Source organism: Crotalus tigris, unplaced genomic scaffold, assembly GCF_016545835.1.
Source record: "Crotalus tigris isolate CLP2741 ecotype Arizona unplaced genomic scaffold, ASM1654583v1 scf7180000019068.10715455, whole genome shotgun sequence".
NCBI lineage: Eukaryota > Metazoa > Chordata > Lepidosauria > Squamata > Viperidae > Crotalus > Crotalus tigris.
The window spans coordinates 5,633,655-5,658,616 of record NW_024097358.1 but is presented as its reverse complement, the minus strand read 5'-3'; the positions used below and the strand labels follow the sequence as shown (position 1 = coordinate 5,658,616).

General features: G+C 38.4%; 3 protein-coding genes across 7 annotated transcripts in view; 2 read left to right on the top strand and 1 right to left on the bottom strand.

Moving 5' to 3' along the window:
• SLC12A1 (solute carrier family 12 member 1) overlaps positions 1 to 15,475 on the top strand; it is a 40,588-nt gene extending 25,113 nt beyond the window's left edge. For 4 of the 5 annotated variants that reach the window (XM_039359229.1, XM_039359228.1, XM_039359232.1 and 1 more), the window contains 12 exons: positions 1,320 to 1,419; positions 1,504 to 1,615; positions 4,859 to 4,999; positions 6,829 to 6,935; positions 7,669 to 7,751; positions 8,685 to 8,828; positions 9,584 to 9,715; positions 10,379 to 10,490; positions 10,782 to 10,868; positions 12,054 to 12,189; positions 13,910 to 13,977; positions 14,151 to 15,475. In XM_039359229.1, the coding sequence (XP_039215163.1) occupies positions 1,320 to 1,419; positions 1,504 to 1,615; positions 4,859 to 4,999; positions 6,829 to 6,935; positions 7,669 to 7,751; positions 8,685 to 8,828; positions 9,584 to 9,715; positions 10,379 to 10,490; positions 10,782 to 10,868; positions 12,054 to 12,189; positions 13,910 to 13,977; positions 14,151 to 14,286 (1,358 nt within the window). In that variant the 3' untranslated portion in view covers positions 14,287 to 15,475. The remainder of the gene's footprint in view (positions 1 to 1,319; positions 1,420 to 1,503; positions 1,616 to 4,858; positions 5,000 to 6,828; positions 6,936 to 7,668; positions 7,752 to 8,684; positions 8,829 to 9,583; positions 9,716 to 10,378; positions 10,491 to 10,781; positions 10,869 to 12,053; positions 12,190 to 13,909; positions 13,978 to 14,150) is intronic. The other variant, XM_039359230.1, reaches the window with a different exon arrangement.
• A 107-nt stretch (positions 15,476 to 15,582) lies between these two features.
• Positions 15,583 to 19,876, bottom strand: LOC120315211 (zinc finger BED domain-containing protein 5-like). Its single transcript, XM_039359190.1, has 2 exons — positions 19,724 to 19,876; positions 15,583 to 17,537 (listed from the first exon to the last, which is right to left on the bottom strand). Exon 2 carries the CDS (start codon positions 17,518 to 17,520, stop codon positions 15,721 to 15,723), a length of 1,800 nt encoding a protein of 599 aa, XP_039215124.1. The 5' UTR covers positions 17,521 to 17,537; positions 19,724 to 19,876; the 3' UTR covers positions 15,583 to 15,720.
• Positions 18,952 to 24,310, top strand: DUT (deoxyuridine triphosphatase). The gene is made up of 7 exons (XM_039359191.1): positions 18,952 to 19,374; positions 20,170 to 20,359; positions 21,612 to 21,703; positions 21,813 to 21,857; positions 23,019 to 23,093; positions 23,496 to 23,566; positions 24,191 to 24,310. The coding sequence occupies exons 1-7, from the start codon at positions 19,347 to 19,349 to the stop codon at positions 24,245 to 24,247; spliced, it is 558 nt and encodes a 185-aa protein (XP_039215125.1). The 5' UTR covers positions 18,952 to 19,346; the 3' UTR covers positions 24,248 to 24,310.
• Positions 24,311 to 24,962: the final 652 nt, after the last annotated feature.

Genomic DNA, 24,962 nt, shown 5'->3' with positions numbered 1-24,962 from the left:
TTGAATATCTATTTTCACTTTGTTGCATAGCACCAAGGGAGAATGGATTATTTCAATTTTTTTATCTGATAAGACCGGTTAGAAAAGAGTCAAGCAGGAGAGGTATAAAGAAAGACAGAGAGATGACTTTGGTGAAGGAATGGAAAAATGCCAACTCAGTCTCGAGAAAGTGGAAAACATGAGAAAGAAACTCAATGTAATGATCAAATAATCAATAATCGATGTCTTGTTTATGTAGCTTTGATAGGCGTACATATAGGGGTGGGCAATTAATTTTCCCAAGGGACCACATGAGATACTGGAATTGTTGTGAAGGGCTGATTTGATAGAGCTGTGAAGAGAGATATTGGCGTATGGTTTGGGAATGGGTAACAGAAATGAGTATGCAAAACATCCAGTATAAGCCTGAGACATTGTTGTTAGGAATTCTTGAAAATAATGTTAGTAAAGAAGATATATATTTATTCACTCATGTGGTTACAGCGGCAAGAATTGTATTCGCTCAAAATTGGAAAGCTACGGCTGTATCTAGTGAGGAAATCTTAATTCATAAAATTATGCACTGCACAGAATTAGATAGGTTAACTAAGAGACTCAAAAATCAGGATGAAATGGATTTTTACCAAATTTGGAATAAATTTTATAGATGGTGGGGGGAAAAAATATGGTAGTCATTGTAATGAGATAAGTTAAGATTGAGACTAGAGTGATGTTATTGTAAAGGTTTTTTTTTCTTATATGAGTAGTTAATTGTGAATATGAAATGTGATGTATGTCAAGTCTGATTTACCATGTTCAATGTTTTTAATTTTTGTTATTCAATAAAAAATATATTTTTTTAAAAAAAAGATAGAGCTGTGAAGGTGCGTAGGCATGCACACATACATAAATTGGGGGGGGGGTAGCAGTTGCCTTCAGAATAGAAGCAATCTATGCAGACCTGACAGGGACAGCCAATGGGCCATAAAATCCCCAGGTCTGGCTTACACAATTCTGTTATTACACCCTACAACAATAAAGTCATTCTCTTGATCTTGCCTACCTTGAAAGATTGAAAAAAAAAGGCAGGAATGCAACCGGGAAAACCCAGGTAACCACTTTGAAAGAGTCTGCAGATATTGTCAGGGTAAATTTAAAAATTCAATAGGGCTGACTTCCATTAGCCAGGCATAAGATCATAGTTTGCATATAGCATTCCACGTATAAAAACCAAGTGCTACTTCTTGTTACGATGGATCCAAAATAGGGTATCTGTAAAATGACTTTTGTTGAATATAGAAGCTAAACGCAACGTGATTTCTTTTTTGCTTGGACCACAGAAGTCAATTGGGGATCATCTGCCCAGGCACTTTACTACATTAATGCCATTGAGAGCGCATTGGAACTAACTACAGTGGACGATCACGTGAAGAACTTCCGGTAAGTTGTTGCAGAAAGAGATTCAACGATTATCAGATGTAAATGCACCTTCAGATGTAATGCATCTCCTTCCATCTTTTGCAGGCCTCAATGCATCGTTTTGACAGGAGGACCTATGACAAGGCCGGCTTTGTTAGACATCACTCATTCATTCACGAAGGACAACGGTCTTTGCATCTGCTGTGAAGTGTTCATGGTAAGTTTGGCCCATACATATCTGTACGTGGTTCACAACTGGAAACTGCAGGTTTTCTACACAGAAAGCTAAGTCACAGACAGATCTTCTTTGGTAGGAAGTTTGATCCTGACTTGGCTCAAGGTTGACTCAGCCTTCCATCCTTCCAAGGTCAATAAAATGAGGACTCAGATTGTTGGGGGCAAGAGGCTGACTCTGTAAAACTGCTTGGAGAGGGCTGTAGACAACTGTGAAGCGGTATATAAGTCTAAGACTTGTGCTATTGCTATTTTCCTTCCTTCCTTCCTTCCTTCCTTCCTTCCTTCCTTCCTTCCTTCCATAACTCTGCCAACTGCCAGCAGTTCGATCCTGACCAGCTCAAGGTTGACTCAGCCTTCCAATGTCAGTAAAATGAGGACCCAGATTGTTGGGGGGCAAAATGCGGACTCTGTAACTCACTTAGAGAGGGCTGTAAAGCAAAGTGAAGCGGTATATAAGTCTTAAGTACTATTGCTATTTCTATTTGTTAAGTAACTGAAATTACAGTGGCACTGAAAAAAGTGAGTTATAACCATTTTTCACACTTATGACCGTTGCAAGATCCCCACAGTCACATGATCAAAATTTGGAAACTTGCCAATTGGCATTATTTATGATGCTTGCAGCATCCTGGGGTCAAGCAATTCCTCTTTTGTGACCTTCTGTCCCTTAACACTTGACAATGTCTTGCTTAGCAAAGTTGAAGACTACTTATATAAAATAAACTTATTTTTATAAGTGACTCTTCCAAATAATAAAAACAGCACAATCCAATAAAGGGATTTTTTTTTTTTTGTTTTTGCCCCATTAATTTATAATGCTAAGTTTTACTCCTTATTCCAGTGGGTATTTTATTCCAGTCTATAAAAGCTTTGGGCAGAAAGGTTTCCATTTTTTTTTTACTTATTGGTTTCTAGTTTTATATGTCTGCAAATATTTTATATAACATGCTCTGTTGGTTTAGGTATTCCTTCTCTAAAATCTTCAACAGCATTTAGTTTTATTGACTAATAAAAATTGGCATAATGAACTACTGTGAGCAGTTTAACTGGGAAAATAAGAGAATGATAAAATCGGAGTGGGTTATCGATACGACTCCCATTAAGATTCTAAATGATTCTTGCTTATATCTATTAATCCTTGGTTTAGTTTATATTCAGCTGATGCACGAATCTAAATTTTGGTAGCCATTGGGAAAAACTATGGTTAAGTAGCTGTTCTTATTTATTTTTTAATTCCTGTAGAGAGTGCTGTTTATTCTAAGCCTTGGAAAAATGCAGCCAAGCTACCGGATGCATACAATATACCAGTGGTGGCGAACCTATGGCACGGGGTGCCAGAGGCGGCACTTAGAGCCCTCTCTGTGGGCATGCGCGCCATCGCCCCAGTCCTAGGCCTTCAGCTGGGTTTTATAAAACTTTTTCGCTTTAGGCCTCCGCTGCCATGTGCAAAAAAAAAAAAAAGTTCAATCAGTCAATTTCAACTTCTCACGAGAAAAAAAAAGATCTTGCAAAGTTGGAATTGATTGATTGAACTTTTTAGTTCCACCCAGTCTGGCGTTACCATGCAGCCACGCCCACCCAATGGGCCATGCCCACCCAATGGGCCACACCCACCCAATGGGCCACACCCGCCCGGCACTCGACAATGCATAAGTGGGTTTTGGGTTGCAGTTTGGGCACTCGGTCTCTAAAAGGTTCGCCATCACTGCAATATACCAATTCAAAACGATACTCTTTCAGCTTGGATGCCTTATTCCACTATCCCTAATTGAAGGCCAGGACTAGCAGCCAAAAAACTCAGCATTAAGATCCTCTACAGAAGAGTTCAGTGCTTCAACTGATGCTGATGGAGGCCTTTCTCGACTTACAACAGTCCATTTAGTGACCGTTCAAAATGACAGCGGCACTGAAAAAAGTGACTTACGGCCGTTTTTCCACACTTACGACCGTTGCAGCGTCCCCATGGGCACGTGATCAACATTCAGATGCTTGGCCACCGGTTCGTGTTTATGACGGTTGCCGTGTCCCGTTTGACGCAATTCCCTTTTTATGACTTTTTGACAAACTCAATGGGGAAGGCAAATTCACTTAACCATATTACTAACTTTAACAACTGCAATGGTTCACTTAACTCCAGGAAGGAAGGTTGTAAAGAGGGGCAACGCTCACTTAACAAATGTCTTACTTAACTTACTTACTTACTCTTACTTACTTACAGAAATTGTGGTACTAGGTCTAGAATTACCTGTATGAAGCTTCAGCAGTCCAGTCCTGAATAAGCCCATTATTTACAGGATATCTTAGCCCTTTCAGGACTGACTTGCAGGTTTAATTTTAAAAAAAGGCGACAAAGGAAGCCTTTGCATAATGGCTTCAAATTCACATTTTCCATAGCTAGACTGGAAAGCACTGCCACTACATGGCCAACAGACTTGTAAACAGCCCCTGTGTCAAAACTGGGATTTGTCGGCATATGTTTGTTTATATAAAACATATCCTCTTCGCTTCTAAATGTTGAGAAAACATTTAGGGCAGCCAGCAAGAATAAAACTCTCCAAGAAGTTCCAAAGCTAATCGAATTTGAAACAAAACAATTGCAAAGCAGAAAAAAAAAAAAACAGGAGGGGGATGAATCTATGTCATCAGGTGAAATTTGTAGCCAGTTATCACTGAAGGGAATAGCAAATTGTCTCCTGCAGGACGGGGAAAAAAAATACCCTCCACAATTTAGATGTAATTCCTGAGAATGCCTTTTCTTTGGTTCCCCCCATCTGCTGCTGAATTCTTGTATGCAAAACACCCCAGATTAGGGAGGCTTTCGCGCATAGATACTATGAAGTACGAACATTATTTTTTTTAAAGAAAATAACTGTGAATACTTGGAGCCCAGCTACCATTGAGTTTCTCTGTTAATCCTTCATGGTTTCCCTGTTAATTAAAACTCTCCCAAAGCTGAATTTTTGAAATGGGCCTTTTTCTATAGTCGTCACGAAACTTAAGGGTCTCAACACAGACTGAACGGAAAGCGAATGATTTGGACCAGCAAAAAAGTGAATCTCTGCAAAAAAAAACAAACCCAAAAAAATCTTTTGTGGGAATCTATTTTTTTTCCTCGACGCACGTCGCAGCCCCTCACCGAGTTGATTCAGTCCCTCCCTCAAAATCAGGCTATTGTGTAGGGCATAATGCCGACTCCTCTCTAATGTACGATCGTGTCACACAGGGCCCACGCAAGCTGTGCGTTACAGAGATGAACAGTGGCATGACAACGAAGCAGGCCTGGCTGGCGAAGAATAAAAGGAAAGCTTTTTATGCGGCAGTGGCGGCCGACAGCTTTAGAGATGGAGTCAGAAGTCTTCTTCAGGTGAGCTGCTTGAAGGGTGGCTTCAAAGCAGTCTCTGCTAGCCAAGAATGTCGGTTTATTCAGGAAGGTTTACCTTTGGAAAGCATCGACGGACCTACAGACGGACCTGGGGGCACTGCTCTTTGTATTTTAGCTGACTTCGGGAATAACTCTACTTTGAGGCAATGGATTTATAGAGGGGAAATGAATCAACTCCACATCCTAATGTTTCTCACCTTGGTAGCTTGACGATGGGTGGGCTTCAATTCCCAGAATTCCATAGCTATCATGACTTGAAGATATGTAGATTCTTACTTCGGGAATTCTCCAGCCAGCATGGGAATTCTGGGAGTTGAAGTCCACAAGTCTTAAAGTTGTCAAGGTTGAGAACCCCTGCTTTACAGGAACTTAAATGTCTCAGACTACTCAATCAATTACCTACACTTATGTAATCCTACCAGTATTTTATATTGGATCACAAAATAGATTTAATATAGTGAAATTAACACTTCATCTTCTAACACTGAATTACACAGGGGAAAAGAAGCTCGTTCTCACACAAGCAACCAGATGTTCTAATTGCTGTGAAATTAAACAATGAGTTTATGATCAGAGTATTAATTTGATTGCTACACCATCAGATATAATGAGCGAGCGCACTAATGCTTCTGAAACAAGAGAATATTTTCATTTTTAAAAAAAAATGACTAGGCTGTCTTTTAATCAGAAAGCACTCACAATTTTCAGGGGGAAGACAAATCTAAAGTACTAAAAAAATAATAATTTCCAATTGTATTCAAAAAGGTTTACTGTCAAAGGAGACAGACTTGAATGTAGTAGCTGTCCTATGAAAGGTATTATATAGCACTTGCCCAATGTTTCGTTGTTGTTGTTAGCTGCGAAGTCGTGTCCGACCCATCATGACCCCATGGACAACGTTCCTCCAGGCCTTCCTGTCCTCTACCATCTTCTGGAGTCCATTTAAGTTCACACCTATTGCTTCAGTGACTCCATCCAGCCACCTCATTCTCTGTCGTCCCGTTCTTCTCTTGCCCTCAATCTTTCCCAGCATTAGGCTCTTCTCTAGTGAATCCTTCCTTCTCATTAGGTGGCCAAAGTATTTGGTTTCAACTTCAGGATCTGGCCTTCTAAAGAGCAGTCGAGGTTGATCTCTTCTAGAACTGACCGGTTTGAACGCCTTGCAGTCCAAGGGACTCGCAGGAGTCTTCTCCCAGCACCATAGTTCAAAGGCCTCAATTCTTTGGCGCTCAGCCTTTCTTATGGTCCAACTTTCACAGCCATACATTGCAACTGGGAAAACCATGGCCTTGACTATACGTACTTTTGTTGGCAGGGTGATGTCTCTGCTTTTTAGGATGCTGTCTAGATTTGCCATAGCTTTCCTCCCAGGAGCAAGCGTCTTTTAATTTCTTCGCCCAATGTTATAGCTTTTTAAACATATAAACATCATCCTTGCTTTCTGTAAAGGGCTCTGCAAATGCTGGCACGGATTGTGTTAAAAGCAATCATACAACCGGTAATCTGACAAATCTGTTGCTCTTTAGTTTTCAAACTTTGATTTTTGAATCCAAAGAAATGCAAATGGATGCTGCTATAGTCAATTACATTTCTGCAATTTAAAAATCATTTTATACAGTAGCTGAGATGATTTAGAACTAATCTTCATATGTGCTGCTTGGGTACAAGCATGAAGGACACCCGCCAGATAGATTTTAATCTTAAATCCCTCCAGAACGTTAGTGTACTCCCATTATATTTTGGCATTACTTCTAATTTTCGATAAATCTTGCACATGCCTTGCTTTAAACACTGTGTTTTATACCTGGCAGGCCTCTGGTTTGGGAAGAATAAGACCTAATACTTTGGTGCTTGGATTTAAAAAAGATTGGAGACATGCCACTGCAATACAAGTTGAAAATTACACAGGTGCCATACAGTAAGTTTGGACTTGGAAGTATATTATATTGCTGGAGCTAGAAGCATCCCTAAACAAGTTCTCTTTTTTTTTTAAAAAAAAAAAAAAGCCTGATTTCTTAAATTATTTTTGAACTTGCAATTCCAGACATGGCAAGACAAAAACGGTTGCTATTGCTTCTTGTGCTCACAAAACAAAATAAAGATAATGCTTGTATGCACGAAAAGACTACAGTATGTTCTAGAGGCTTGCGCAGTTTGAAAATGATTTAGGAATATTTCAGATTTCTTGAAAAGACAAAACCTAGCTGCTAGTCATTAAGGCGGCCAGGTTTTTTCTTTTTCAGGCTTCCTTGCAAACTTTTCTGAAGCAGACACATGCATAATATATGCCTACATTATTTTTAAGGCCATATTATAAGTGTGATTCAAGTTAAAATTTACTTAGCAGTCGTGGCTCAAAATCAAGATGCTCTGAAATACAGTATTTAAATGAAGTCTGGTCAGAGGTAAATATGGAGCAAATTGGAAAGTTGCCACTGGACAGGAGTCAGGCAACGAAAAGGGAGAGGCGAATGTTATTCAGTGTTGTAAGTGATCCAAGAGATGCAGTCTTGCTCCAGTAAGGAAGTCTCATTATAGAAATCCAATTATTTTCATTTATCGTGCACAATGAGCTTTACAGTAACTGTTACTATTGCAATGCAGGTAATTCAATGTGTTTTTTACAATTTTTAATGTAAACTTTGTTCCAGCGACGCGTTCGACTTTGAATTTGGTGTGATAATTGTTCGAATAAGCCAAGGGTTTGATATATCGCAAGTCCTCCAGGTTCAAGGTAGGTCAAGACTTAGGAAAATTTCCGGCCATTCCTATATAAAAAAATATCATCTAGCTTTTTTATAACTTTTATTTTTATATATACACATATATTTTAGTGTTATATTCTTTTTCTTTCATATAATTTTTTTAACTTTTTTTAATTAAACCTACATTCTGCTCTGGGAAGCTCCGGGGGGGGGAGGGAGTGGGGGTTTGGGGGAGGGTTGGGGAAGGGTTGTTTTGTTTTGTTTTGCTTTGTTTTTGTATTGTATTGTATTGTTTTTTTTGTCTTTTTGTAAAAATTTATAAAATTTTTTAATAAAAAAAAAAGAAAGTGATGCCTTCTGGGAACAAAAACATTCCTCTAATAATTCTACCGATTTCTAAACACAGAGAAGTTTCTTCCTGGAAAGGGGTGGCAGGGGAATTCTGGGAGTTGAGGTCCACATATCTTAAATGTGGCCAAGTTTGAAAAACACAGCTATACTACGGTTGGTACAGAATGCAGTTCTGCTAACGGGTGAAAACTCTTACAGCAGAACGTCACTTGTATTGTGTGATCATAGCTGTCATAAAAAAACATAACCCTCTTCTGCCATCTGCTGTCTTTTTTGTGTGTTTCCACACAATTGCTATTTCCGCTAAAATGTTTCCAAAATACCATGAAACAAAATGCAGAAATCAAATGTTTACGCCCGATGCATGCATGTTTTCAAAGTAAAAATGCATTTATGGATGTTCTGAGGCAGGAATTTATTATAGAACAAAAAAGGCTGAAGCAGCATCTTCATTTAAGGGTATCTGACAGGAGGCAATCATTGACAGGTAAAAAGTAAATGGAGAAGCTGATATGTCAGATTCAGAGATAGAACCATAATTGAATTCTATCCGTGTTTTTCTTGGACAATTCCTAAATAGTCACCCCATCAATCTTTCTTTTGGTTAACAGAGGAATTGAAGAAGATGGAGCAGGAGAGACAAGCCCTAGAAGCAACTCTTAAAGATAATGATTTTGAAGAACAAAATTATGGTATCCGTAGATTCTTTAGAAGAACCACCAAGCTCAACTTTTCAAAGACAATGCCTCAAAAAGGTATAAGCTTAAAAAATAGTGTGTGCATAAGACCGGCCTATAAGCTTTTTTTTTACCCGAGAAGCTACTTCGAGAACAAACTGCCGTGCAAAGTCACATTAGTCTATTGTAACAAAATAGACAATATTCTAGAAGCAACTTAAAAAGCAGATTTATGGAAACCCAAACTGCCACTGTTGATCAAAAAAAGAAGAAATAATTCAGCAAAAAATACAAATTTCAAATTTAATGCTAGCCACATTGACAAAATGACGTTTTCAAAGAGAAGCAAACTGGGAACTAATTGCTATAATCAAAAAAGAAACACCATATTATCTTTTCATAGTGCAGAAAATTCTTTTGCAGGGTGAATCTAGTGACCCATTGCTAACTGCTGAAATCTCTCTTGCTAATGTTCTTCACATGGTAGTAGGCATAGTTTCTCAACAGTTCCTGCAATTATGGAGCAGTCTTTAAACACAGAACTTTTTAGGAAAGATTTACTATTTTCTCCACCCCTTTTTTCAAGTCCTAGCACCCAAATCAAGAGGTAACTCCCAAACAGAACAAAATACCAACGGTGGCGAGTTATCAAATGCTGTGTGTTTGTAATGTATTACATGTTCATGGATTCCAGATTTTTGATTATTGGTTCTCATCGTCTTTTAAGTGATATTTTAAAACCCAAGCATTTGCTTTTAACATTTGCCTAACCAAAACAAAAATGTCTAAAACGATTATTAAAGCTAACTATGAGCTCGTCTCTCTTGGTTCAGGCTGCAGCATTAGCACAATCTCTTCAGTGCACGTTGGGGAATTCAATCAACGGCTGCTGGAAGCTAGTCTTCAGTTTAAAAAAAAGCAAGGGAAGGGCTCCATCGATGTGTGGTGGCTGTTTGATGATGGAGGTAAGACCCCAAAAGACCACCACCCACCACCACCACCTTAGGTACCAGGATCATGACTATAACCCTGTATAAGATTTGCAAAACAAGTGACCAAAAATTAAATTAAAAAAAACCTTTTTTAAAGTCAACGACCTTCTACTTTCAATATTAGTGAAAAAATACATTTATCTTACTTATACAGTGTTCTAATTTGCTACATTGATGTATAGAATAGAATGGAATAGAATAGAATAGAATAGAATAGAATAGAATAGAATAGAATAGAATGGAATAGAATTCGGAATAGAATAGAATTCGGAATAGAATAGAATTTGTAATAGAATAAAATAGAATTCAGAATAGAATAGAATTCGGAATAGAATAGAATTTGGAATAGAATAGAATAGAATTCAGAATAGAATAGAATAGAATTCGGAATAGAATAGAATAGAATTCGGAATAGAATAGGATAGGATAGGATAGGATAGAATAGAATTCAGAATAGAATGGAATAGAATAGAAGTTGGAAGGGACCTTGGAGGTCCTCTAGTCCAACCCCCTGCTCAGGCAGGAAACTCTATACCATTTCAGACAATTGGTTGTCCAATCTCTTCTTTAAAATTCCTGTATTGGAGCATTCACAACTGGAGCATTCATAATATGATCTATTTTTTTCCCACTCAGGGCTAATCCTCCTAATTCCCTATATTCTGACACTCCGGAAAAAGTGGAAGGATTGCAAACTAAGGATCTTTACTGGTGGAAAAGTTACTCGTCTTGAAGAAGAAAAGTTGATGTAAGAAAATCCATAACCTTACCCTGAGAATTTTCTTTTACTGCAATAGAATTTTACCGAATAGAATTCGGAATAGAAAGAATAGAATAGAATTCGGAATGGAATGGAATGGAATTCGGAATAGAATGGAATAGAATAGAACTATAGTATTAACCTTGTGAACTCTAAAGCTTCCTTCTTCCGTTACTTTAACTTACACGTTGAATAGGATTGGAACTAAATCCCTTATGTTTTACTATCAAGCTTTCTGAATTCTGCAATTAAAATGGCTTCCCTTTTTTAATTTTTCAGGATGGCTTCGCTGTTAAGTAAGTTTAGAATAAAATTTGCCGACATTAATATAATTGGAGACATCAACATGAAACCCAATAAAGAGAGGTAAGCTGCACAATTGTCCAAGAAGTGCAGTTGTTTTAAAGGGAACACCTAAAAATGGAATATGTAAAAACCTGCTCTTGCTGCTGATTAAGTCTTATTTTTCCATTTAGGAAAAAAAAAGATCAAACAAAATCATGGGTGTTCATTCTATGGCTGCAGAGAAGGTAGCAAACTGGCAAAGAAAAATGTATTTTTAAAGTATTATTGAAATAGCTGGGCTTTTTTGAAACAGGAGATGTCAGGCAGCCGTTGACATCCACTTTATTTTAAAGGATAATATGCTTAACTAAATAAATAACTATAATTTATTTTATTTCTTTTGTATACACACATACACACACACAAAAAATAGTGTTGTGTGTGGTGGATGAATTGAAAGATAGTTTATTCTGTCTTGAATTGTGGCTAATCATGTGGCTATAAAGGCTATAATTTGTTTAATGAATATTAAATAAATTCTGGAATTGTCGTTTATTATCCCAAATGCAAGGGTAAGTACATATTTGAACCCAGCCTGGCTATACTGCTGAGACTTTTAAGGGGTTAAATATGCTATGAAAGTGCACTTTACCAGAACCAAGGTAGAATGCAAGTTAAAATCTATGGTATCGCATTCAAATCTTCTAAACGCCATTATTTAGAAAGTCTGTAAGAGCTTGGTATTAGTTGTCTAGATGTAGCCAATTTATTTCAACATAATTTCCAGAGATACCTGTTAAGTCTATAACCACAAAGAAAAGACATAGTGTGGCATCCTTGTTTTTATATAAAATAATTTCACTTAACTTCAATGGCATTTACTTCCAGCTCAGTTTTAATCTTCTAATCAACAGTAATAAAAATAAAGCTAATATTAGGGTATAATGCAAGCAGACTTTTTCCCCAAAAAAGGCTTGTTTCACATGTGCACATCTATGAATATATTCAGTAGCATTGTGAAATGAAATATTATGTATAACTTTTATTCAATTCAATATGGAATATAAATTGACAGCAGTGACAACATACACCTGACAAACTTATACTGCGATGGCAATGCCCACGCTTAAAACCTGATACGGTTTAAAGATTTTTACTGAATTCAGCTCTCGTTCTACAGCCAAGATCTTGTCCAATCTTAAGAATATCTGTAAAATGAAGAGTTAAGAGTCCTGCTGTGAAGTCTCTTTATAATTTCTGTTCCAGCTGGAAATTCTTTGAAGAGATGATTGAACCCTATCGCCTTCATGAAAGCTGCAAAGATTTAACAACCGCTGAGAAATTAAAAAGAGAGGCACCGTGGAAAATCACTGATGCAGAACTGGAAGCATTCAAGGAAAAGGTAATCAGCCATACCTTTAGTTACCTTTGACACTATAAAGAGGCTATTTGAAAGAGAAAGCAGAGCATATTGATTATCACCAGGGGGGAAAAAACCCCATAATATCCATGATATATATTGCATGCTCTTTCTACCCAAATTTTACTCATGATCATTTTAAAGCAATAACTTTCATCGAGATTATTCATTTTATTAACAGAAGACAGTCCTTCACTTGGAGAGAGCTTTTGAGTTGGCAGAAACTTTGCTTCAGAGCAGTTTCCTCAATCCTGGCAGTTTAGGATGGGTAGATTTCAACTCCCAAAATTCGCCAGCCAGCATTCTGGGAGGTGAACTCCACCCATCTTTAATTGCCCACTAGCCTATGCCAGTGATGGCAAACCTTTTAGAGACTGAGTGCCCAAACTGCAACCCAAAACCCACCTTATTTATCGCAAAGTGCCAACACGGCAATTTAATCTGACTACTGAGGTTTTAGTTTAGAAAAAGCAACTCAAATATTAATATCTTTTGTCTTAAAAGAAAAACACAATAACAAAGCTTTCAATTATACAAACAACTTTTTACTGAAAGGTAAAAGTTGGCATTTGGCATGCTTTTGAATAATTAAATGTGACTTTTGCTGTTGTATGCATGCTGATAATTTGTCTAGCCTTGGCTTATACTTTGTACATTTGAGAGCAACATATGCAGCACTCAGGTCATCTGTTAGTCTGTTTCTGGTGTCAGGCTTGTTTTGGTTAGGAAGGGGGTTGAGAGATGGCTTTTTCCTGCAAAAACATAGCCAAAGACCGAGGCATGCATGCCCACAGAGAGGGCTCCAAGTGCCCCCTCTGGCACACATGCCATAGGTTCACCACCACTGGCCTATGCTTTCCAAAATCTGTAGTCCTCATTTAACAACCCTAACTGGGACCAGAATTTCCACCACTAAGCAATGTGGTCCTTAGGTCAAAACCACTAAGCAACAATAATTTCTGTCGTCTTTGTTCCTCATTCAAACTCAAAGTCTCCTGGTTTCTAGGCCAGCACCTGTTAGACTCAATCTTTAGGAGATGGATGGGGAGAACATCTTAATATAAGAGATATATAATCTAGTACTGAATTCTGCTACAATTTCTGTCATCCCACATCAAAGCAATTGCAGACACTGAACCTGTTCTTTGCACTGCTCTAACTCCAACAGTGTATGTTAATTTGGGATATACAGTATGTTAGCTGAATGGGACCAGTACATAGGACACATAAGCTTCATTGTATATTCTTTAAACATTAAGGATAGCATTGTCTGGACAGTTGCCAGAGGAGGATCAAAGTAGGATTCAGTAGGATCACTGATCTGAGCACAAGACCAATCGTACATTTTAAAATCATTCCAACTCTTAATTTCTTTAAATGAATTTATGTGCATAGTTATTATATTCTGTAGCCATGAGTATTTCATGAGGCAAGATAAGTGTGGATTCATATTGATTTAATAACAGAAAATAACTATCCAACAAACCAGGCTAAGTATTTTGCTTCCAATTCGCAAATTACATACTTTAATTTGCAAAAGTCATATTTCAGTCAACAGATTTATCCAAAGATAGGCAGAATTGTACGGCACGATCTTATTTCAAAGTTTCTCATAAAGAAGCCTTTCTGGAATATATTTAAACGTTTAAGGATGATAGAAAAAAAATATTTTCTAATGTAATCAACTTTTGATTTTAAACAGAGTTACCGTCAGGTCCGTTTGAATGAACTCCTACAGGAGCACTCTCGAGCTGCTAATCTAATTATTCTGTAAGTTACACATTTTTAATTTGTTGTCCCTACCGAGACTTTGAGGCAAGATTGTAAATTGAAGAACAGTCACCTACAGTATGAATTGCTTCCATCTGGTAACCCTAGTCTAGGAGACGATTAATATACTAGCACTGAGTATTACTAATACTTCCTCCTCTTCAATTCAACAGGAGCCTACCAGTGGCAAGAAAAGGAATTGTATCAGATTACCTCTACATGGCTTGGTTAGAAATCCTCTCCAAGAACCTACCTCCGGTGTTGCTCATTCGAGGCAACCACAAAAATGTACTAACATTTTACTCATAACAAACTCTTCCCCTGGAGTCCATTACATGCATTCTGGACATAACAATGGACTTAATATAACAGACTTCCAACAGATTATTTTGCTATCAATATCACAGAGTAAAAAATGAATCATATCCACAAAAAAGGGAGAGGAAATGGAAGACCAGGACTGACAGGGCAAGGTGAAATGGAAGAGAGTATACCTTGAAAAAAAACCTGCATTCCACATTTCAAGTCTCTCTTTAAAAATCTAGCTTTCATCACAAATGTCAAAATATACACCAACTTCCACTCCTATTATGAATACATTAGGTTTGATTACTGCAGTCCTGTGCTCCAGAATAACGTACAATTCTAGTTATGCAAAAAGTTCCATTCTCCCCCAAAGAATCCAAAATGTATGATTTTTCTGTTCAATGCTATACCAGCCTACATAACTTCAATGTTTGTGTTTCATAAATAAATCTGGTTCTAATCTTTTTTTCTATTCCTGTCAGTGTAACTGGGGAGCAAAATGTCATAATTTATAATGCGTAACACGCAGTTTCAAATTATCACCTCAAGAGAACTGAAATCATATTCAATCAACACTTAAGAAAACTTTGAAAGCAAAAATATGTGTACTAACCTGAATTTTTAAAGATTTCATAGTGACATTGATTTCTTTAGAATTATAAATGGAAGTAAAGTAGCACAGTGGCTTGGCACAACTTAAGATATGTTTTTTTAATAAATTTTAATCTTTTTCTGACTGGTAGGAATATTTCAACTTGCATATTAATTTGTTAACAAATAAAAATGAATCAAAGGTTTATCCCCATTGCATACTTTGATTTGAATTTTTTTTGTTTCCATCTGAAAAAAATTCAAAGAGGCATCTTTATTAAATTTGTTGCAACACAGGCTACATTGAACATTAGAAAAACTAACACATTTGTCCCAAATTTTTGTGCACTAAAATTCCTATTATCCAAAGCATCATAAACTGGCAACAAAAATATGTGGTTTGTCATAATTCAAGTGATTAAATATTACCAGCCATATAGAACATTTGACACACAATCATCTTAGAATAGTTAGATTTCATCTAAATCAGTGGTTCTCAACCTTCCCAATGCCCCGACCCTTTAATACAGTTCCTCATGTTGTGGTGACCCCCAACCATAAAATTATTTTCGTTGCTACTTCATAACTGTAATTTTGCTACTGTTATGAATCGTAATGTAAATATCTGATATGCAGGATGTATTTTCATTGTTACAAATTGAACATAATTAAAGCATAGTGATTAATCACAAAAACAATATGTAATTATATATTGTGAAATATTTATTTCTAATTACAAATAAATGAAATTTTGTCTTGAAGCATGGTGTAGCATGGATAAGTCTTAATATAACAACAGTAAACTACATTGCTACATTTTGCAACAGCATACGTAAAAAGCCAACATCAGTGCGAAGGTTGAGACTGCTTCTTTCTCACCAGATCTGAAATTCTCGGGGCAGTCTTTGCAAGAGCACAACGAAGATCATCTTCCACAGCAAGTCTACTTCTGTATTTAGACTTGATAACCAACAAGCTGGAAAACCCTGTTTCACAAAGATATGTTGTTGGAAATGGAAGAAGAAGGCGCAACACAATCTCAGACAGAACAGGATATGACTGCAAACACTTGATCCAGAATTTTGTAACTGGCATTGTAGAGAAATCAGTTCTCGCTGCATCGCTGTTAATAAGTTCAATGAACTCCTCTTGTGCTATCTCAGGAACATTTTCAAGGTTGACTGTGAATGGGCTTCTGGCAAGTGCAAATGGGGTGTCGGGTAGATTTGGAAAGTACGATGAAATTTCGTCTGCAAGCATGTGCAAGTGTTCTTTCACAGAAATGATCATCGTAATCCTTTTGTCTGGTTCAATGTCATGTTCCTCAAAGAAAGCAGATAAGGTAGGCAACATGTAAATTTTATTTTCATCCAATTTTTTTTGCCAAAGCTGAAGTTTCATTTGGAATGATTGGATCTTTTCAGACAAATCGAGGCACGTTGCATTTGGTCCTTGCAGTGATAAATTTAACTCATTCAAGATGGCAAAGATGTCAACCAAGTAAGCTATTTTCTGCAGCTCACTTCTATCGCTGAAAAGTGCTTCGAACTGCGGTCTGGCTTTCTGATTAAAAAACATTTTGAGTTCATCACGAAGCTCAAAAACACGTTTTAAAACTTTTCCTCTCGACAACCATCTCACTTCAGTGTGAAATAGCAGAGCATTGTTCGGCACATCCAACTCACTGCACAGTTGCGAAAACAGTGGACTGTTTAAACTGCTCGCCTTTACAAAATTGACAGAACTTATGACGCTTTTCATTACTTCTTGTAACTCTTGTGGCAGCGTCTTTGTTGCTAATATTTGCCGATGAATCATACAGTGAGTTCCAATGACTTTTGGTGACTCATTCAGTACCAAACGTTGAAATCCAGATTGATATCCTAGCATAGCTGAAGCACCATCTGTGCAAACACCACAAACCTTTTCCCAAGAGATCTTATGCTCTTTCAGAAATGAACCAACTGTGTAAAATACATCATGTGCAGTAGTTGTTGTTTCAAGAGGTTTGCAAAAAAGAAACTCATCTTTAAAGTCGCCATCATTAATATATCTCACGTAAGCCAGTAACTGTGAACAGTTTGCAACATCTGTAGATTCATCAAGCTGGATACTAAATATTGGAAGTGGAGCAGATTTAATTTCTTGGATTACCTGATCAAGAATATCAGCAGACATGTCATCTATTCTTCTGCGGACAGTGTCGTTAGATAAGGAAATTGCATTCAATTTCGGAACAAATTCATTTCCGATCATAACTCGAACAATGTCTTTGGCCGCTAGCAACAAATCCTCAGCAATGGTGTGAGGTTTCATAGCTCTGGCGATTCTGAGTGCCACCAAATATGAAGCTTCAACGGCTGCTACGTTATGTTTGTGGTACTTGCCACCAGTGTCAAGTCTGGCTTTCTTGAGTCCATCAGCTTTGCTTTTAAAATAGTCGGTATCCTTGCCAGCAAAGCTTGGATGCTTGGCATCAAAATGGCGTTTTAGTTTGTTCGGTTTCATAGATTCAGCTGATAGAACTTCACGACAAATAACACATTGCGGTTTCTCAATTCCTGCTGTAATTTTTGAGGTAAAACCGTACTGTAAAAAATCCTCACGATATTTTCTTTTCTTAATGTTCTTCTCTACATGATCCATTGTCGTGGGATGGTTTGCTAATAAAAATAATATATAACAATAGCTTTAATAATACAAAAGATACATGGCATAGTTCAGTCAATACAGTTCATTAAAGTTTCCTATGATTTACCATTCTGTGTTGTTTTTGTGATACCTGTTACTATCACAAACGGGCAGCATTCACACCAACCATAGCTGAATATAAAAAGACAGATCAGCATCCAGATTAAGTTTCCATGGTACAGATATATATTTTTGCAGTAGTTGATAATTTTACAGTACATGATTTTACAGTAATTATAATTCATAAAGTGTCATTTTACCTCCAATACTGCTGTTTCCAACACAGTAGCTGCTTTTAACACAGTAGCTGCTTTTAACACAGTAGCTGCTCTCTAAACGTGTGACTGGTCCGCATAAGTACATTATAGCGCCAACCCTGTCACATATACCTGTATTTGTACGAGGTGTATGTGATGGGGTTGGCGCGATGTCATCACGCCGGGTACTCGTATGTAGGCGTATCTGCATGTGGGCGGACCCGCCTGGAGATGGATAGAGGAACGGTGTCTTGATTCCTAAGACCATTGGAAATATGTGTTTTCCAATGGTCTTAGGCAACCCGTGAAAGGGTCGTTCGACCCCCAAAGGGGTCACGACCCACAGGTTGAGAACCGCTGTTCTAAAAGCAACCAAGGCTGGTGAAGAGGTTCAAGATAAAAAGAAGTCTCCAACTGAAATGTTTGCATTTTTAAACAATGGAAATTCAAATGATGCCTTGGTTATGGATGCTTTCTTTAATTTAGGGGGGTTGACTAAAAAAAAAAAAACCAGACTTCTCCAAACTTGGAATGGCCTCCTACTCTTGTGTCTGGCAACCTCTGAACAGAAAAAGAAGGAAGAGGAGGAGACGGACCTTCCAGAAATCTATTAAAACATGGTTTTTGCAGCAGGCTGGAGGATCCCATGGAAATAGGGATCTACCTGGAGTCGGCTTGCAGGGGAGATGACAGTTTAATAAATAAAATTTTAAAAAGGGAGCCCACAAGGTTACAACATGTATACAGATGGTGGTCCATGCATTATGTTTACATTTAACTGTTTTTAATGTTTGATTGAACGCTGCCCACAGTCACATGTGTGATGGGTGGCTATATAATCTTGATAAACAAGTGTGTATATATATATATATATATATATATATATATATATATATATATATATATATATATATATATATATATATATATATATAAACTGATAAAAGAGATAAACAAGCGTTCCCAAGATGGGCAGCTCTATAAGTTTGACTGATAAAGATAAACAAGAATTCCCAAGATGGGCAGTTATATGTTTGACTGATAAATGAATAAATAAATACATACATATAATCCCTGAGGTCTCTGGGCAGATCTGGGGGGGGGGGTTAGTTCCCAGTCCTCCATTCGTGGAACTGAAGCCAATTAGGCTCATTAATCCCCATTCAGGGAATCCCACCTGAGCAGCCCCTAAATAAGAGCCCGTGTTCCGCTTTCCCCAAGGCAAAGTCACCCGGCCCGGGGAAGCCAAGGGGAGGAAGTCCAGTTACAGCGGCCTAACCCAGCCAGGTCCGCTCGCCCCGAAGCCAACCCTGGTTAGACGTGCCGTGTGAAGCCACCTTCCTAAACCTGGGTCAGGGGCGTTGTGTGAAAGGGCCTGGGGGGCAGGAGGGGCGGGAGAGGAGGCTGCCATCTTAGCTTCCTCCCGGCCGAGGAGAGACAGCAACGTTTTTCCCCGCTGCCAGTCGTTCCCTGCTGAGGCGAAACGAGCGAGGAGAACGAGGCCAGAAGAGGCCTTCAGGCGCCATGGCTCCCCTGCGCTCCCTCACGCACAGTAAGGACCACGTTTTTATTCCCCCCCTTCCTTTGCTGAAGGTGGACTCTTCCATAAGGAGGTGTAGGGCCTTCTCGGCGTTGCCGAGCCCCGGTGGGCAAAACCATTCCTATACGTGGGGGGGGATTGGGTTCGCCCTCAAAGGAGAAAGCAACGACGGTAGGCCACGACGGTAGCTCAGTCGAGTTAACCTCTCGTTCGCTCGCTTTTGCCTCCCGCCAGAAAAGCAGCCGCCATTTTCTTTATCTGGCCGAAATGAGCAGCCAAGCCCTGGGTCTTGCTGAAGAAGGCCGAGCCCACCCCCAACTCCCCCCCCCACGAACCACGAGCATTCAAACGGGCATTTTACCGTTCTCGTGGAAGAAGCCGAAAAGACTGCCCAAATCCGAGATGAACTTCCCAGCGACTTAACGAGTACCTCCCGCTCTGTCCCTTTAAGAAAGTCCTGCGCGGGGAAAATTCACTTTTCTATGTATATTGATGGACAGGGCAGGTCCCGCCTCCGCCGCGCGCCCATTGGCTATGAGTCCCGCCTCCGCTCCAACGCCCATTGACTGTGGGTTCCGCCTTCGCTCCGCCTTCATTAGATATGGGTCCCTCCTCTGCCGCGCGCCCATTGGCTATGGATCCCGCCTCCGTTCCGCGCCCATTGGCTAGGGGTCCCGCCTCCGTTCCACAGCCATTGGCTAGGGGTCCTTCGCGCGCCCATTGGCCGTTGGTGCCGCAGGCGGTTCCCTTTCAAAAAAAAAAAGCGCGCGGGTTTCTGGAGCGCCTCTTGTCTTCTTTTCCCCTCAGAATTGGCGGCTTTTCTTCGCTCCTTCGCCATGCCGGTCTCCACAGCAAACGCCTTAGACTCTTCCACCGCCAGGCACAATATTCCCAGCGGCGACACGTCTCCTCAGAGCCTGCGCTTCGTCAAGCTGACCGAAAATGCCTTTGCGCCTTCGAAAGGCTCTTCCCGCGCGGCGGGCTACGATTTGTACAGGTAAGAAAAAAAACAGGGATTCTGTGGAGATTTCTCCCAAATGGTGGTTTTTGTTTTGTTTTGTTTCCAGAAGACTTTCTTGATGTTTGCTTTGAAAACCTGTCGCTCCTCAGGCCAGAGGTTTGTGCAGAGGAACCGAAGAAGCTTCTTGGAAGAGAAGCGAAACGTTTTCAAAGGAAATGCCAAGAAAGTCTAGTTGGCTTTTTGAGAAAACACACACACACACAAACACAAACATTTGAGAGAGAAAAAACAGGGTGGGCTTCTTACACCATACCTCCCTCCCCCAGTAATCTGAAACAGTAACAAATGTGTTACAGTAATCTGAAACTTCCTGACAGTTAGAACAATTAACCAGTGGAACAACCTGCCTCCAGAAGCGGTAAATGCTCCAAGACTGGAAGTTTTTAAGAAGAGACTGGACAGCCACTTGTCCGAAATGGTCTAGGGTTTCCTGCCTGAGCAGGGGGTTGGACTAGATGACCTCCAAGGTCCCTTCCAACTTTACTACTATTATTATTATTATCATTTTTCAAATCTGCCTTAAATTTATGGTTCAATCTGTTTTGCTCTGGCTTGAAGCCTGTCTTTAATCAAACAATTCGTAATTGCTGCATTTTTTTTTTCTTAATGGCAGGCTGTTTGAGAAATGGGTATGAATTTGAATAATCAATATTGTTGAGCCATCTGTCTCAAAATTTCAGAGTATTTACTGTGCTAACCCGTAAAACACGCTTTTCTTCTAGTTCTCTACCAAGCAAATAAGACTTATACTGGTGCCATAAAACAATCATTCATTCATTTGAAGCCAAGTATGCGGATAGTATATAGATAGTCCTCGCTTAACAACCTCAGTTGGGACCAGGGCCAGCAACTCTGTTGCGAAGCACTGTGTGGTCATTGAGTGAGACATGTGACCACAGTTTGCTATTTTATCTCCATTGACTCTCCTTGTCCCGTGATCATGTCATCTTTTCTGACCTTCTGGCAAGCAAAGTCAATGGGGAAGCCAGATTCACTTAACAAACATGTGACTAACTTAACTATAGTGATTCACTTAACAACTGTGGCAGGAAAAGTCATAAAATGGGGCAAAGCTCACTTAACAAACGTCTTGCTTAGCCTAAGTTTTGGGCTCCATTGTCAAGGACTACCTGTGTATAAAAAGAAATGATATCTGCATGCAATTTGAACTTAGTAATTTTTCCTTTTTCCAGCTAATCATTTTTTTTTGAAATGTTTGCTTTCATAGTGCATATGACTGTGAGGTCCCTGCTTTAGGGAAAGCTATTGTGAAAACAGATATTCAGGTTGCCCTTCCTATTGGTTGCTACGGCCGAGTCGGTAAGTTACACAGAAAAATTGTAATCTTATAGGTTGTTTGCGTTATTTATGAAAATTAGAAACTGAGCCCTAAGTCCTAATTAAACACTTTTTCTTTCTTTGATTTAAGCTCCTCGATCGGGATTAGCTGTAAATCATTTCATTGATGTTGGTGGTAAGTAATTGTTTCTGAATGCAATTATATCAGGATATGCATTTAGATGTTACAGCATAATATTCATATTTCATCCTTAATTTAGAAGAAAAAATTCTTAGTGAAATAAATTGGCAGGTTTCTAAAATATGGTTTGCTTATATTAATTTGCATATTTAATAAGATGGAAGTACTGTACTCTGTTCTGGGAACAGAAGTATTGAAACATGAAATGTGAGTTTTCTTTATTATATAAATAAGCCTATAATTTTAGTGAAGCTAAATGATGGAACATATGTTCTTTGCACATTCTGTAATTCATGATCAAGTTAATTAAAGCACATCTGTTAAAACAAATGACCGTGAACTAAGCTCCGCAGAACTATGTTAGCAGTTGGCTAGATACATTTATCCACTGTATATATTTATTTCAGTTAAGTAATGTTTGGAAACAAATGTTTTCAAACTTTTTAAGGAATCTTCACATTGATTCATTTGTTACAGAGCTCCTGAGCTAACAAGACTAAGGTTCTACTAAATGTAGATTTTAAGTCATGCGAGCCACCCACGACTCGTTGATTTTAATTAAAATTAGATACAACTAGAGAGTAAACTCTGCTACTGGATTAATACTTTTAGATATATCATAGAAGCCCATTGCTAGAGTGAATTTAAAGCACTATATGTGTGTGTGTGTGTAGGTCTTTGGTTATTCGGGTTTTCTCCCGCGTCAAAGAAGCACGGAGCCGAAAACACCAGCCTGAAGATGACGAATGGGACTTCGTCCAAACGTCGCCAAGACACTTCCAATTTGACGTGGGAGAAAACCCGAATAACCAAAGACCTACATACAAACACCTGCAAAAACTTCAGAAAATTTATTTTTATTTTATATATATATATATCCTTTGCAATATATATCCTTATCTATTACAGATATCAAATGCAGGTAGTCTTCGCTTAACAAATTCCTATGCAAATGATGAAATAATCTTTTGAACAATGGGTCATAATCTGGTTTTGAGGCTTGCCAGCATAGCCAACCTGGTTGATCTGGTGGTAGTGGCTTTTCTCTCTCTGTGTGTGTATTAATCAAACTTTCCATTTCCCCAACCAAATGTTCTATGTTCTGGATCAAATATAGTGAAACGTCTATATTGTTGCATTTTTTTGTTTAAACAGCTGGCGTAATTGATGAAGACTACAGGGGAAATGTTGGTGTTGTATTGTTTAACTTTGGAAAGGAACCATTTAAAGGTAAAAACATTAAAGTTGGAGATTTAAATGTTAAGCTGATACTTTCCTTAAATTTCCTGCTTTTAAATTAGAGCTTACATGTAAAAGTTGTTAAGAGGGAGATTAAAAAAAAGCATGAGTGCTGATCAGTTTTGGCAGAGCAACTGAGGGAGCTTCAGGACAATTCTCCCTTGATGGAAACATGTATACTGCCTTGTAAATATAGCCCCAAACTTTTCAGCTCATCAACCCCTTTATAAAGTTTCAGATTGTTCTTTGACCTCCAAACATTTATTAAATGAAAGTAAATACTATAACAGCACTAGCTATAATAACAAAAATAATAACAGATAGTCCCATTCACCCTTGGGGAATGATTTTCTTTTAAACAACATCAGTTTTTAATTTATTTTTATTTTTTAGTTAAAAAGGGTGACAGGATTGCTCAACTAATCTGTGAGCGCATCTACTATCCAGTTCTTGAAGAAGTTAAGGTAACCCAGTTATCTTATTGTTAATGAAATATAGGAATTTAAAGGATTTATTTAAGGAAGGAATAAGGGCAAAATCTATTTGGTTCATGTTTACTTCAAAATCTCATAATATTTTTTTGTCAGTGGTCTGCCGATTTGAGTTTGTAGCAATATAACAAATTACTTATGAAAATAGATTAATGATAGATGATTATAAGAAACCATGTCTATCATATACTGAAATGTTTAGAAATGTTTGTGCGTATAGAGGTAGACTTTCATTCAGTGAACATTTGAACTTGCAACAACCATAAGAAAGGAGATTTATGATATCCTTGGCTGAACCTGCAGCCCTTGCAGTGTCCCCAAAGTCATGTAATTGTGATTTGGCAACTGGCACATATTTATGCCAGGTGCAGAGTCCCACAGTCATTATTTGTGACCGTCATAACCAGCTTCCAACACGCAAAGTCAGTGGGGAAGTGGGTAGCAAGTCAGAGTCACATCATGCTACAAGTCTGGCAGAGTCACGCAATGTTATATTTTATGACTGCGTCACTTATTGACTGTTGGCAATAAGGGATTGGGATTTAATGTATGCACTTTTTTCTTCTGTTATTCAATTAAATGAATTCTATTTTCCAGGTTTTGGATGAAACAGATCGTGGCTCAGGCGGTTTTGGATCAACTGGGCAGAAATGAAGACAACTTTTATATATTTTTGTACACCTTTTAAAATGTAAATAAACTTTTGTTAGAAAATTGCAGGATTTGTTTTCTTATAAGGGAGAGGTGAATTTAAAAACATTACTGCAAGTGAAAGAATATAGATCTTATAGATACAGGTTGTGTTTACTTGGTGCTGTTGTGAGAGGAATCTGTCAAAAATAACTAACGTTCAGAGACTACTTAAAACCTGCCCCATTTATAGAGAGCCCTCACCTAACATCCACATTCCACTACTGTTTGAAGTTAAGACTGTATAGAACAAGGAGGGCTTACAACAGCTCCTTCTTTTGCAACAATTTTGCAATAACATTTCCGTGTCCCGCAGTCATACAATTAGTATTTGCGACCTTCGCTGCCAGCTTCAGATAAGCAAAGTTGGTGGGGAAGCTAGCAGCAATTCGAGCGTGATTAATGACCGTGATTCACTTATCAACCCAACTGGAACTGACATACTGTATGATAAGTCAACCAAGCCATGTGGCTTTACATGTTACAACCACATAGCGGCAGAGTTCCCCGTCCCAATTACTATTGAGAAGCAGGAGCTACCCTGTACTCGCAGGTCAAAAAAGTCATTGTCAACAACCTTCCAGCTCTGTTCAGTTCCAGCTCAACTTTCAAAAGCAATCCAATTCACAATTCCATATTCTAACCAGGAATGTTAGTTTAATCAACACGAACACAGAAT